General features: G+C 40.3%; 1 protein-coding gene and 1 long non-coding RNA gene across 2 annotated transcripts in view; one reads left to right on the top strand and one right to left on the bottom strand.

Annotated features, from left to right (window-relative positions):
* The window catches only part of LOC119490085, a 55,239-nt gene extending 40,933 nt beyond the window's left edge, over nt 1-14,306 (top strand). Inside the window, exons 3-5 of the long non-coding RNA XR_005207318.1 lie at nt 4,276-4,345; nt 13,326-13,460; nt 14,182-14,306. This is a non-coding gene — a long non-coding RNA (uncharacterized LOC119490085). The remainder of the gene's footprint in view (nt 1-4,275; nt 4,346-13,325; nt 13,461-14,181) is intronic.
* espn (espin) overlaps nt 1-15,292 on the bottom strand; it is a 58,048-nt gene extending 42,756 nt beyond the window's left edge. The window contains 2 exon segments of the mRNA XM_037773302.1: nt 9,843-10,036; nt 14,253-15,292. Of these exon segments, the coding sequence (XP_037629230.1) occupies nt 9,843-10,036; nt 14,253-14,564 (506 nt within the window). The 5' untranslated portion in view covers nt 14,565-15,292.
* Between the last annotated feature and the right edge of the window lie 879 nt (nt 15,293-16,171).

The raw sequence follows: 16,171 nt of genomic DNA, 5'->3' as shown, positions 1-16,171 counted from the left end.
TGCGATTAACTATTTTAATAAAAAAAAAATTTTATTTACGGCTCTAGAAAAAACACATAATAGTGTAAAAGTGGAAGTTTGAGGTTCCGGGAAACGTAGTACCAAGTTAGCAAGAGATGAGATTTGCGGTGGCCACCGTCCGGCCCGTACACCGGATCGCTCAGTCTTTAGCAGTGGTTGATCTTATGGTGGCAAACCGCTCAGAATGCAATCGAAACATGAGGATTTAATAATAAAGGAGATTTAGGAAAGTAAAATGTATTTCATGGAGCATTCTTGTAGCTTTTACTTTTCGTTTTTTTCCCCCTAAAGTCTCAGTTTGTTGTTGGAGCAGCTGATAGCAGCACAGCCCAGAAAATAAGTCTGCTTTCTTTTCAAAATGGACCTAAATTTCATTGAAAAGTCAAGTTAAAATACTACAACCTTTATTTTTAATTAGATTTTAATATTTTCAACCAGTTCTACATGATCTGCTGAGAATATTTCTTGCCTTTACATACATTACAGTGCTGGATGCAGGTTTTTCTGGTGAGGTGCACTGCAGTGCTGTTTGTCTACTTCCTCTTACAACTCGGATCAACTCATTTACATCCACTCATAATTATCCCATACACAAATTGTGTGCTCTTTCAGACACAATCGAATCCTTGTTTATACTGTTTCTGTTGTATAATGACAGAAACACGTTTATCCTGAGGTGGTTGGATGTGTAATTGTAGTCTGGTAACAGGTAGCTGACAGGAAAACATGTCAACACACGGCTATTTTGAGAGCAGACAGACTCAGTGACAGTGACGTGACGCTGAGCCAAATCCCGCTCCCGTATTTCCAAAGACCCTTAGCCCCGCCTCCCACGCAACAGCCCATCCAATGCCCGCGTCCAGATCTTCTCAGTCACAGTGGGAGGTCAGGGAGTGAATGGGTGCTTCCCCACTAAATCCCATAAGGTCTGTGCTTTATTTGGACACTGACAAATGAGCAATGAGTCTCCTAAGAGGATTATCACTCCACTGGCTTTGCCCCACTTGCCTTGTGCTTAAGGGACAGTGTGTAACAAACAAATGGAGTATAATATTATAATATTAATATTCTTAGTGTATAATCAGCTGAAAATAAGAATCGTGTGTTTTTGATACCTTAGAATGAGCCGTTTACATCTCCATATGGAGCGGGTTCGTCTTCACAGAGCTGACCGCCATGTTTCTGTTGGAGTCGATCACGTTATTCGCCTCCGGAGTTAACCGCCCGTCATTACACGGCTTTGTTGAATACTCGATTTCTGATGGTCAATTACGTCATTCTACAGTCTGTTATTTCTTTATAGCAGACGCTGGTGTGACTAACAGACCATCGCTGTGGACACAGTTCTGATCTCGGACTCTGGAGGACTATTTTTGTGTTAAATTGATAATTTCTTTAAGTAAGTAGCCGTGTAATAAGTGGGATGGGTCCTGCGTTGCCCTGTCCGAGTTTATTTCACAACAATGACCGGCTCGCTGTCCATTATCCCTTACTTACTCCACTTAAGCTGCCGGGAAACAAAACACAGGAAACCTCCGTTGGTCTGGAGGAGCTGCAGCGTTTATTTCTGCACAAACTACAACTTCCACTGTACATTCACTTGATACTCTCAAAGCTAAACTAACGCTGTCTTCTGCTCCACTAGCTCATGTGTTCGCTCACAACATCACCACACACTCGCCGCCACTCTCTCTCTCTTGCTTCACCACTTCACTTCACCACTCTACACACTGGCTCTGCTATTCTCCAGATGACTTACGCTCTACTTACAACAGCTCTAGATAGTCAGTCGTGTGTTTTCACGTCGGCTGGCGTAGTTCTTCTACACGCTTGGCATACGGGAGAGGTTGCAATCTGTAACCTCACCACTAGATGCCGCCAGATGTTACACACTGCACCTTTAAAGCCACTCCCCCCACGTGACCACTCTGCACTGGCTTTGCCCTTGTTTCTTTCTATGGGCAAAACGCCACCCTTGGCGTGGCGCATCTCTCGAAATTGCTGCGCTCGCAGTCAAAATGATTTCAAATTTGACTTAATTTGCCGTTGTCCTTTCGAAGTGCAACCAGTGAGATAACAGCTGTTTGTGACGTAGCCACTTTTTAATGACGTATTCCTGCGCTTTGCCTCTGCAAGTGTCTGCACTGTGCTCTGCGCCCTACCTCCCGGTGAGCGGAGAGCAAAGGGTTGCTAGTGGCCGAGACCGACTGAGTAGGTGAAGAGGAGGTGAAGGAAATGAGAGGCAGGACTTAAGTGGACAGATGGATCCTGTAAACACAAAACATGACCCTGCCAAACTTTCCTCGAAAGGATGTGGCTCAAGGCCAAAACTCTGACGAGTAAAGACACCTTGCGTCACAATAACATGGATGACAACGTGCTGTGGTCCAAATGTTAACACGCAAGGTGTTATTAGGATCAGTCAGGTCCTATTTTGAGCCAGAAAAGAGAAGCATCTTCTGTGGAAATTGTAGGTATACCAAATGAATTTAGACAGATGTGCGGCTATGTTTGAGGCACAGGCTTGTCTTTCAGGAAAAATGTTAGAATAAACAATGGAAGTCTTGGTGATGGAGGGAAACGTTCCAAGTAATAAGAATGGGAATTAATCTAGGGTTCTGTCACAGGAAGTGGGCAGACAGGTAAATTATGATAAGTGTAACCAAATGGGCTGAAGTCCCCCTGCTCACTGGGGTCTGTACGGGAGAGAAGCTTACATTTGTCATAACCACAAACTTTGAGAGAGTGATAAAGTTGAGTGTATTCGAGGTTACGTTTCTAACAAAGCACATGCCGCTGCCTTTGTCACAACTCTCCAACGTGAAGAGGCTTGGAACACGCCACTACAGAAGTGCTTTTTGGAGAAACAGGTGTAGATTTCAGAGAGCTAAGAAAGAGGTTAGCCTTGTGTGACGACAGAGCTAGCAAGTGGCACAAGGGGAAGGAGAAAAAACACACTTTAACGTAGCAGACATTTGATATATTTCCAGTTCAGCTCCGATGAGTAATTTACTCCGGTAATTGTCAGTACACTGTCCCCCCCCTCTTCCCCCCCTTCCCCCCGCATGTACTCGGTAACAAAGACCAAGGTTATCTTCATTACTAGCAGCGTAATTGATGTCACACTACTGGTCCTCTTCCCTTATAGCTGTTTAGCGTCTCAGTGTTCTTTTCAGTCTCAATAATGAGGCATGTGTGGGAGAAATTATCTACTTTATTTAGCTATGTGATCGAAGTTTATTGTGTATGAAATTTTGAAAGATTTGACATATTCCATCGAGGAAATTTACAGATTACATAATACGCAGCTCTTAACTTCTTTTAAAGGCTACAACTGTTAATACAACCTGATATTAAAGTGTATAATAGACCCACCTGTCCACCAGAGGATAGCGTGTCAGCGTGTCTCATCGTAGCATATTTACATGGATGCATTTGCATTGCAGTCAGTACAGACTACATGTCGTACAAATGACACGGTAAAAGCAAGAAAGCCGTTCGCATTGCACGCTAAATGCCTTGTTCATTATCGTGTCATTCATACACATAGCAGAGCCCAAAAGACAACAAAATTAAGACAACAGACATGTAGGGTCACACAGGGACATTTGATGTGGTCCTACACGAGTAGAACTCTCAGGGGTTTAGGGTATATTTCCCCACTGATGCTACACATAATCAAAACTAGATCAAATAGTCTTGTGTTCAGCTCCAATACCCCTAGTACGGCAGATTGCCAGTTTGCCAGTGCATGCAATCCTTGCACATCTAAGGTTTTACAACTGTTTCACAACTGTTGGCCCTCTGCCCAAAAGCATCTGAAAATGGTTTAAACCTCTCGTTGTAAAAGAGAACAGAAGGGTTTTTTATCCAACTTGCACCAAGAAGTTAAGAAGATTAGTGCTGAAGAAAAAAAGTTCAGCATAAACACTACTCGCCTATTTACCCCTTACTCTCCACGTCTAAACTTAATGCTGAACACCACCTGACCTAAGATCTAACAACTCATAGCTGGAAAGAGTTTCATTGCAACCTTCTTTGTGAGCTGCTACATGGATACACAATAAGCATCAGGCTGACTTTAGAGACTTACATACAACATTTCTTCTAACCTTACAAACACAAATGACCTTCACAAAAGAAGCAGAGAGGGTAGTCCTAGAAAAAAGTCTTAGAAAATACTCTTTTTACCCTCTTAATCACTTTATTTTGTCATCTTTATTAATATTCATTCTGTCTTTTCTTGCATTTAAGCTTTGCCCTGCTGCTACATCAGATACTTGGATACAGGATGAACTGCCTCAGTTTGGAGCAAGAAGTTGAGGTGAGCAAATTAATGCTATAAATTAATTTAATGCTGGACTGTATGATCCAATTGAGCTATACAGTACATATTTATAGTACAGTACATATACATAGTACATATTCCTGTTTCAGCAACTGTTCTGTAAACAACTAAAATTTAGATAACTTTATAGAATATCCTAATAATGCAGAGGTCTACCCTTCTCAACACCATGTTGGAATTATGGCTTGGCCAAAGATCTTAATCTACACTAATTGATTGCATAACCTGCCTGTAGCCTCTCTTTCTTTCTTTCTCTCTTTCTCTCTCTCTCTCTCTCTCTCTCTCTCTCTCTCTCTCATTCATTCACTCTTTTGTGTACCGAGGCTATCAGCAGAGGCACAGCACATAAGCCGTGTTGGTTTTGTTTCTCTGGGATGGACGGTGCGAACGAGCTACCATTCAGACGTAGCTTTAGAAAGCGAACAAACACTAAAATATCAAGAAACAAAGCCACATCTGTGCTTGTGCCAGTTGTAACACAAAAAGACTGTGATTGCTTAATGAGTACAACAATGCAGACAGCTGAATACTGCAGACACATATATATAAGACCTGAGTGCTTGTCTATACTTCACAGGGGACTTCTGACCCGTGCACACCAATCCAAAAAGAACTCATTTATTGTGTTTCACTTGCAAAACCTTTATCCAAAATAATACCTATACAATAAACAAAACATGTGCAGCCATCTCCGTGTGTACTGCAGGTACGGTTAAACCAGCACTGGCCTTTCATCACGTTTTGTCATACAAAAAGATGTATGAATGCCACGATAACGCGCAAGGCATTTAGCGTGCGATACAAACGCCTTTCTTGCTTTTACCGTGTCATTTGTACGACATGTAGTCTGTACTGACGGCAGTGTAAACGCATCCACGTAAATATGCTACGCTCAGAGCTAGTGACGTAGAATAGAGACTTAAGGTGGATGGGTCCAACAAACACAGGACTTTTAACCAGGAGACCGGTGTTTAGTTTTGTAAGTTACGTTAGTGGCATTTTCATTCTTATGCTTTACGTTGTTTCTGTACTTATTCTACTTAGTTCACGTACTTATTTTAAGCCCAACCACGATGATTTTCCTAAACCTAACTAAGTGTTTTGTTGCCTAAACCTAACTGCGGACGATACCGTAGTTTGTTGCATGGCGTACAAATGACACACGAAAATGCTTCCTCATGACACGCAGAATGTCACGTAATGTCTTGCTGTATACACCTTCCTGTGAGACAGAGATATTTGTTCATATATTGTTTTTACCCAACCAATGTATAGATGTGGTAGTCGTAGTTTTACTTCAGAGGTTATAGTGGTTGTAGTTGCTCTAAATGCTGTGCCAAGAATAAATATCAGGAGGAAACTCTTGTAGATCTTTGCATTCTATGTTATAAAAAGGTCAGATTGAATAAAGATATACTGTAGATGTCAAATATGAATATATTAGTATCAAGCCTTAATCCTCAAACCAGCCCACCAGCCTTCAAAAGTCTATATTAGTCAAAGTCGAGGTATATAAATAGATGGTATAGCTATGAGGCTGAAATAGGAATAGAATTTAAAACCATTGGTTTAGTGTAGTGCTGCAAAAGCCTTCAGTTTGTTTACTGTTTTTACTACCTGTTAGTGTGTGTACTATTACTACTATTACCTCTGTGTGCAGCAGCACTGTCATCATGGTGTACCATCAACAGGCTGCCACAGTTACTAAAGTGATGATGTAACAGAGGGGGTCATGTTGTCCTTGTGATTTTCAAGCGGAACGAACCATCAAATTACCTCCTAAAACTCTGAACGCTGATATAAATTAGCAGCGAGTGATAAACCCTGACACGAGAATGCTATCTCTCTCCTGCAAAGTTCAATTGTGAACAATGCCTGAGGCTAGAAAGCAGCCCCGTCTATTCAAACGGATTTGTTTTCCTCATTATCTTATCGCCGGTTGGCGCTACCATGCGTCGCCGTGGAGATGGTGGTAAACAGTAGCAGCGTGAGTGGTGGTGGAGAAGAGTGAATGGGGCCCAGCTATCAGGGAGCTACCATGTCCTGAGGCTCATTAAATTTTTCAGCAGCTACGCACCTGTCTGGGGTGCAACCGCACAATATTGGAGGTGCAGAGCACGAGGTTAGTGCCGCCTGGACGAGCTGCTCGTCCTGTTCAGGTCATCATGGTCGAAGCAATTCAACAACACAAGGCTGCTTAGCTTAAAGTCATAAATGAATTGCATTTTATGGCAGCAGTTAGAGGTTATTGTTGATGGCTGGAGTCGACACCAGCAGAGAGAACATCCATTATCTCCATATTTTCCTTTTTTATTGTTTTATAACCAGACAGGTGTTGCTATCAATAATGATAAACTGAAAAACAAACCAAACAAGGCCAACAGCCTCGCCTACTTAATGTTACCCAGAGGGACCTGTCCGTGTACTGAGCTCCCTTTAATATCACAAATAATAGGAACGACTAACTTTTAAAAGCATTAATTGTTTACCACTCTCTCTCTTTAGGTAGGAATCACGTCACTGGACTCACCCGTTTGTTCCCTGTATGTGTCAGTTGAATGCATATGTTACGTGCTGCAATGCGGTCGTCTATAAAGATATCAAATAGGGCTGGGCGATATGACCAAAATCTTCTATCTCAATACAGGTAATTTCATATCTCGATAACGATATATATCACGATACGGCATGTTTTCTGGTAATTCAGTAAATAAATAGTCTATATGAAATAACCTCATGGTTAAAGCCTGTTTTTGTTTACTCCTGTGTGAATTAAATACTTCAAAATGAAAAGTATTTTCTAATTTTAAGAACTTGAGTGCAAAATGAACAGAACAGTTTTAAGTGAAATTTGTATATAGAAAACAATACAGAAAAATAAAAACAATAGACATTTTAATATTGTTTTGACGATATATATATCATCATACTTCCCAGCCCTGATATCAAACTGACATAATCAGACAATTACTAGAAGATCAACACGGATCTGTTTCTTTAGAGGAAGACCAGCTACAGAAGTGTTTACTCCAGTGACTGTAAATGTTAGTGTGGCTCTAATTAACAGATAATATCCCACTCACCTACTTGGCAACGTCAGACACAAATCCCTGTGAATACTTTTGACAAAAGGTAATCACAGTGATCTGATGGTAAAACACTATACGGTACGTCAAAACTACAGTTCACAACCGCCAATGCTGCATATTTTATCATATCTCTGTATATCTGACGAGAAGCTTTTTCTTTGTTCCTTTTCTCTCAATACGCTCGATACAGTTATAATAATTTCAGATGTTTATATATATTCCAACCCTCTGGTGTTTCCTGAAGAGAAACCTACTGAGCTCAGGAGCATGGGGACCCTGCTTCCTGTTTTTTTTTTTTTTTTTTTAGCAGATATTACCTGCAAACGAGCTGGTTGCTGCTTAGAAAGAGTCTGTTGTCTTGTTGTTCTGCATCACCCGTGTCCATCTAGTTGTAATGGTCCATATAAGAGGGTGTCATCTCTACAGGGCCCTGGTGGGTCTGACACTCAACTGATTAGGGAGGATTATTCATCAAGGAGTAATAAAACGCACACAAACTCTTCTTATTAGAGCAGCAACGATGAGTCAATCAATAGATTTTTCTGCACCTATTTTGATAAGTGATTAATCATTTAAGACTTGATGATGTTCATGTTCTCAAATGTGTGAATTTGCTGCTTTTCTTGGTCTTTACATTATAGTAATTTTAATATTTTGGGGGTTTTGGACTGGAAACAAGACATTTATTGACGACCTTGTGCTATGGGATTAGGATTAATGGAGAAAATAATTAGCAGCCTTACATCGTACCTAATTTTTGCAATCGACGGTGCAGGTTGGTAACAAAAATCCATAAAGGTGGGTTTTATGGTAGTGTGCAGTATTTATTCTAAGAGGTTTTTATTCTAAATGGATATTTGAACACAAAATCTTTCGACTGCTCCATCAAAGAAAGCAAAGTTCAGGTTGCTTCCCATCAGTGCTAGGTGGTGCTATAAATACTATATATGAGTATATATGAGCCCGAAGCAAAACTCCAGCGGCTTCTGTATCAGTCCTCACTTGTTTGGTAAGCGTCTGAAGAGAAATAAGAGTTGACCTTGTTGACCTTTGAAATCTGGTCGATCATTTATCAAGTGTCAGCAGACTGAAATCTGAATCTGAACCGTGGATCTACTGCAACCTGTTTCAGTTACAAACAGGAGGAGGAAACTGAATAGAGTATATAACGCCCCCTACAATATTTCGACGAAGCAGCCCTCGCAGTATGTTTCACCACATGCGGCTCTTTAACTCCTCTCCAGTGGCTCCCGGTGGATTTTTAAAAATGGAAATGAAGAACTGTTTTTTGTTTACATTTTCATTTTTATTTATCATTGTTGTAGGTCTATGGTACGACGGTACGACGGAGTATTAGGGCCACATTGAGTAAAAAATAAATCTGAGATTTCGAGAATAAAGTCGTAATATTACAAGAATAAAGTTGTAACTTTACATGAAAAAAAGTTCTAATATTATGAGAATAAAGTTATAATATTAAGTTATTACTTTTTTCTCATAATATTCTGACTTTATTCTGTAAATCTCAGATGTTTTTTCCCTCAATGTGACCCTAATACTTTGTAGTACATTTGCACTTTGGCCCTCGCTGCATTAGACTTATATACTATATACTTAGACTATAAACTGTGTTACCTTCATCACAATGCTCAAATGTTTTGCGGCTCCAGACAGTTGCCTAAAATGGCTCTTTTGATAGTAAAGGTTGCTGACCCCTGACCTAGATGTACAACATTTGTAAGGCGGCGTATGTATCATATGTAGATTTAAAAAAAAGTCTATTGTGCTCCTGCTCTAAACCCAACAGGATGTCGGCTAGAGAGTTGGATTAGGTACGAGAGTTTATCTTTATATCCTACTGTATGTGTAATATAAATAACTCTGATAATGTACTTTTATATTGATTTGGGATGTTTATTCCATCTGTTAAACGGTTGACATGACTGTCCTCCTAACTGCTGTTTTACCAGCTAAGAAACAACCTCAGATTTTCATTTCAATTTTGAAATTCACATTTCAGTAACATACATTAAAACTGTCTTTGAATAGGTGGGACGATGACTAACCACAGAGGATGGGAATAATAGAAAGGTGATCCGTCATATGAATGCTCACCATTAGGAAGTGACAATACCCCTGTTCTTATGTATTACTAAATATTACAGTTTGAAAAAGATATATCTAGATAACATCTTGTGTAATTTGTGTTGAGGATTGTATGTCGATGACACCCCGCCGCTTTAAGGGATCGTAAATGAAGACATTTGCACAGATCCTTAAATTCTACAAGTTACTAAATTAAATCAGTAGTGAGGAGAAATCAACAACTTCTAAATCCCACTGAGGGATCAGACTCTGAACCCAGTGAAATGAGTTGCTCTTACTTTGGGCTGTGCCCCAGTAGCAGTCGGAGAGAGGGCAGGTCTCCCTTGGCAGCGGCATAGTGAACAGGTACGGCGCCCGTGTCGGTGGAGGCCCCGGGGTCCACCTCGCCACTCTTCAGCAGCCAGTCGGTGATCTCGTGGTGACTGAAGCGGGACGCGAGGTGGAGAACGGTGGCGCCAGAACTGTCCTTGTCCTGTCAATCAAACAAAAGAGGAATAGAGCTGAATGTAGAGTCCTGAAATAAGAAATAAGTTAATTTTAAATCCATTAAAAAGGTAATAATCAAAATTATTTCAGACCTATTAAAGACTTCTTTATTAATTAACATGCAAACTTTGAAACCTTGAAACGTGCACTGGTTGGCATCCAGAGACCACACGTTAGTGAACTATAGCAACCTGCCGCTCCATCACAGTTCATTTTAGGAATGAATAGAAACTAATTAGTACTTGTTTCTGCTGTATTTTAGTGTCAACTGTTGAAATCAGGAGAGATGGAATCAATCATAGAACTCAGTGTGCTGCATGAGATGAATGGATCGTATAAAATGTTCATAAAAGTTGATTTATTGTTTACATATAAAGTAGGTTTGAATGATCCCACTGGTTCATTTCATTCAATCCTCAAAGCTCTTTATGCTGCATGTGTATTTGTGTCAAGAGATGGACCAATAAGTAACACAGGAAATAGAAAACTGTATTTGCATCCTCTGTGATGTGTAGGCTATTAATACCTGAGTCTTCTCATCAACAAAGAAGGCAGTGGAGTGAACATCATTAACATCAGATAAAATCGGGATCAGAGTGCAGTAACACAAAGCAAAAGACATAATGGTGAAAAGTGAAAGCTAAGAATTGATAACCCATCAAACAGATTGCATTGCAAGTAAGGTAATTGATAGGTTTTACTAAATGTCAGCCAAGTATCTTATCAGTTAGTCGGTGGCGTGGGGCCCTTCTTTGTTGCTCTTGTGCGGTCGGTCAGGCAGCAGGAAGTAATGGAGACAGTCGAGCTCTTATTACTGTGTTTCAAATTTAGAATCACAGATTACTGGAGGTTAGATCGAGTGAGCGATTGGCTCAGTTTTGGTGCTTCTGTTGGTGTTGCGTTAGTCTGAATTATTTTCGAGTAACAGTAATATGGGTCAGCTCGGTGTCTTAGTGATTAGCACCGTCGCCTCAGACCAAGAAGGTGTCTGCTGGGATCAATCAGACCTACAGCATAGCTGGTTTGATCATGTCTGTGTGAAGTTTGCGTGGTTTCCTTCTAAAAACGTGGCAGGTTAGGTGAACTGGAAAATCTAAGTGGCCAGTAGTATTTGTGAATGTTGTGAATGTGACATGTCCAGAGAGTACCTTGCCTCTCTCACCCAAAGCATGCTGGGATACCTTGCAGCATGCCCTGCTTATTGTAAGCAGGTGTAGAAAACAAATGGATTACATGGTGTTACTAAGAGAAACAACCGTACAGAAAAATGCCTCTGAATTAGATGCACACTAGACTATAATAGCTACAAGTACTGGTAAATATATGCACTAGGACTGTTAATCGATTAAAGTATTTAATTGCGGTTAATCGCAAATTAATCGCACATTTTTTATCTGTTCAAATTGTACCTTAAAGGGAGATTTGTCAAGTATTCAATACTCTTATCAACATGGGAGTGGGCAAATATGCTGCTTTATGCAAATGTATGTATATATTTATTATTGTAAATCAATTAACAACACAAAACAATGACAGATATTGTCCAGAAACCCTCACAGGTACTGCATTTAGCATAAAACAATATGCTCAAATCATAACATGGCAAACTGCAGCCCAACAGGCAACAACAGCTGTCAGTGTGTCAGTGTGCTGACTTGACTATGACTTGCCCCAAACTGCATGTGATTATCATAAAGTGGGCATGTCTGTAAAGGGAGGACTCGTGGGTACCCATAGAACCCATTTACATTCACTGATCTGGAGGTCAGAGGTCAAGGGACCCCTTTGAAAATGGCCATGCTAGTTTTTCTGCTCCAAAATGTAGCGTAAATTTGACATGGTTGGTACCAATAGATTCTTTAGGTTTTCTTTGATGCCAGTATCATCTCTCTAGTTTTAAAACTGAGCTTACTACGAGGTCAAAATGACAAGTTGCACTAATGAGTTATTATCGCGTTAACTTTGACAGCACTAATATGGACATATAAACTTAGTGGTACGAGAGGTTTTACTTGAGAGATCACCAAAGTACAGCTTTTATTAAGACTCCTTAAGAACACTTTGCATCTCACTACCAGCAGAAACATAAGGCTCATAAGGTTTATTAATAATGAAGGTTTAACTATACTCCTTACCAAACATCTTCCCCTTTAAACTACACTGGTGTTCTGTATTTGCATATGTGCCCTGTGTGAGTTATACTGTATGTGCTGTATAAAGGATAATCCTTTTGCAAATCCAGTTTTGTATACTTCATTACCATGGGAACATGACGCAGTGCAGCGTAGTGGGATTTAAACTGAATCTACAACAAAACACAAATCTTTATTTCCTATTTCTCAGTGTTCATATGTTACCTTTTAATAGGTCACCCTGTTTTGATCTGTACCTTAAAGTCTTGATGCTAAATCTGTTGTTGGTGAAGTTTTGTAGGCAGTTGCCATCTTGGAGGAAGTTATCTTTTGTTATAACTAGAGCCATCAAAGTTAACGCGTTAACGCAAATTCGTTTCTGACCTCCAGATATGCAAATGTAAATGGGTTCTATGGGTACCCACGAGTCTCCCCTTTACAGACGTGCCCACTTTATGAGAATCACATTCAGTTTGGGGCAAGTCATAGTCAAGTCAGCACACTGACACACTGACAGCTGTTGTTGCCTGTTGGGCTGCAGTTTACCATGTTATGATTGGAGCATATTGTTTTATGCTAAATGCAGTACCTGTGAGGGTTTCTGGACAATATCTCTCATTGTTTTGTGTTGTTAATTGATTTCCAATATTAAATCTATACACACATTTGCATAAAGCAGCCACTCTCATGTTGATAAGAGGATTAAATACTTGACAAATCTCCCTTTTAAGGTACATTTTGAACGGATAAAAATGTGCAACTGATGTGAGATTGATTGAGAGCCTTATTTATCACCAAACTGATCACCGGGATAAAAGGATTTTGGTGTCATGATTATGTTTTAAACCATATTTATTGGCCGTGTGGTCAACTTTGGGAGTGCCTGTTTGAACAGCAACACAAAAACACCCCCGGTCAACCTGTAGAATGAGGTTGAAACATGGTATTTACAGTATTTAGTCACTTAACTTAATCCTCAGTTAAACAGACTGTAATGTGTCTCTGGGTTTCCTCTATGAAAACAGCAGATGGATCACCATGTTTTGAGGAGCTGCTATACCTTTCTGAATTGTATTAGTGTGACTATGAAAAGCTTTTTCATTTCCAAGTCTGTATACAATGAAACCTGTTTTTATATCCCAGATCAGCAGGACCCCAGCTGGTGAGGTGGGTTGGCAGACAGGCTGAGAAAAGACAGCCAGGTCAGAGGAAAGAGAGAATTAGGCTGCTGTCTGTATCCTGAAGCAGCCACTCACCTCTGGCCGACATCCACCCTGGGTCAGCAGCCATGAAACATTATAACCCAGTATATCTCAATATAATATACTGCGTTTATTCTTATTACTATAATAATAATAATAATAAACTTTATTTGTATAGCAACTTTCACACAATAAAAGCATAATTTTCAGATTTTGTAGCTATAGTATAAAAACATTATAAGCCAGTATATCACAATAGAATATGCTGCGTTTATTCTTATTACTATAATAATAATAATAATAATAACAAACTTTATTTGTATAGCAACTTTCATACAATAAAAGTCAGCATTTTCTGCTTTAGCTGTAATATAAAAAAGAACTAGCCAGCATATCATAATAGAATTGACTACGTTTAAAAAAAAAATATAATAATACATAATAAATACATTAATAATAATAATATTAAAAAATAATAACTATTATTATTATTATTATTAATAGTAATAATAATAATAATAATAATAATAGTTACATTACATTATCAATTACATTTTAATTAAATATAGTTGTGATCACACCTCTAATCTTTATGTAGGCCTATAACTGTGTGTGCACCAGAAAACAACATATGATGTAAATCCTGAGAGATGAATAGGTCATAATGAAACTATTTTAATAGCAATGATTTGTTGTGATGTTTTAGTGGTAGAAAGTAACTACTTACATTTACTAAGTATCATTTTGAGGTAATATGTACTAAGGTATCTCCATTTTATGCAACTTGATACCTGTAGAGAAAAGACAGCCAGGTCAGAGGAAAGAGAGAATTAGACTCTACTGTTTATATCCTGGAGCAGACACTCACCTCTGGCCGACATCCACCCTGGGTGAGCAGCCACTGGAGGCAGGCCAGGTTGCCGGTGGCTGCTGCATCATGAGCCGGGCTGGCTCCGTTGTTCGCCAGGCAGTTCCCCTGCAGCCCGGCCTCCTCCACCAGGAAACGCACGCAGCTCAGTTTCCCGGCCCGGGCTGCATGGTGGACAGGTGAAGCACCCAGCGCATCCTTCACGTCGCAGGTGAGCGCCTTTTGCGCTAACTGCACTTTGAGAGTGTGCACGTCGCCCTGCCTGGAGGCGAGCAGCGCCCGGTCCATCTCCATCATCTCCACCACCACCATCACTGATGCTCCAGAAGAGCTGCTGCTGCTGTTGCGTCCTCTCCGATCACCTCACCGCGCTAATGGGGTCAGCATTGTATTCACAAAGCTTCAGATCATCTCCTACTTTAGAGGGAAAACTCGCTCCAACATCCTCCCGGAGGTCAAAAACAACATCCGATATCTGATACCTTTTATTACATGTTGTAATAAAACTCCATCATTCTATCTGAGCGACAAACTAACCTGCTTTCTATGTTTTGCCCGACGCAGTGATCCGCTGGATGCTGCACACCTGTTGCACTATAGTTTTCTTTCTGTGCTCCAGTGAACTAGTTTTCTTTAATGCCTTTATTTACCCTGTCTGCTGCTAACGTGTTAGTGGATCATGTGCCTCAGAGAATATTCCTCGGTGTTTTTCTTCCCTGTAGCAGATGGCGACATGGGACTGAGCGCCTGTTAAATAATCCATCAGGGGGAGGATCGCTGAGCCGGTTACAGACAGGTTGCTGCTTTCTGGAAATCGGCTCACAAGTTAAAGGGGCAGTAGCCTGAAAGAAAAGGGCTAATTAAAACTCTGAGTACAGCTTCACAGAGAAAGTTATACACCTGTGGTGGTGGTGGTGGTGGTGGTGGTGGATGTCATGTATAGACCTGCAGCTAAATACTAGTTCAGCTCTGGACTTTTTGATTACATGCCCAGTCTTGTTTGCATGCAGCCTCACCCATTAATTTTACATATGGCAGTGAAACCAGCATCACTGGACACCCGCAGTCTGCAAACAGTAGAGGTCCATCTGGTGGCCTCCTGGACACCTTCAGTCTGCACACAGTAGAGGTCCACCTGGTGGCCTCCTGGACACCTACAGTCTGCACACAGTAGAGGTCCACCTGGTGGCCTCCTGGACACCTTCAGTCTGCACACAGTAGAGGTCCACCTGGTGGCCTCCTGGACACCTACAGTCTGCACACAGTAGAGGTCCACCTGGTGGCCTGGATACCTTCAGTCTGACCACAGTAGAGGTCCACCTGGTGGCCTCCTAGACACCTTCAGTCTGTACACAGTAGAGGTCAACCTGGTGGCCTCCTGGACACCTTCAGTCTGCACACAGTAGAGGTCCACCTGGTGGCCTGGACACCTTCAGTCTGCACACAGTAGAGGTCCACCTGGTGGCCTCCTGCAGAACTGAGCTGCACTTGTGTTTAGGAATTAGTGTGTTTTAGTGAGGGGATGTAGAAGAGTATCTATAGTTGATCAACACAACTAATCTCTTATTTAACTGTTAATAAAAGCAGCATTTTCTGCTTCTGTAGCTAAAATATAAAAAGATTAGAAGCCAGTAAATCACAATAGAATATGCTACGTTTATCCTCATTACTATAATAATAATAATAATAATAATAAACTTTATTTGTATAGCAACTTTCATACAATAAAAGCAGCATTTTCTGCTTCAGCTATAACAAAAAAACATTAAGCCAATATATCACAATAGAATTGGCTACGTTTAAAAAATACATTAATAATAATATTTAATCATAATAACTATTATTAATAATAATACATTTCATTTGTATAGCACCTTTCATACAAGAAATGCTGCACAAAGGACAATAAAGGAAAATAG

This window comes from Sebastes umbrosus, chromosome 6 (assembly GCF_015220745.1).
Source record: "Sebastes umbrosus isolate fSebUmb1 chromosome 6, fSebUmb1.pri, whole genome shotgun sequence".
Lineage (NCBI taxonomy): Eukaryota > Metazoa > Chordata > Actinopteri > Perciformes > Sebastidae > Sebastes > Sebastes umbrosus.
This window is presented reverse-complemented; position numbering and strand designations above follow the sequence as displayed.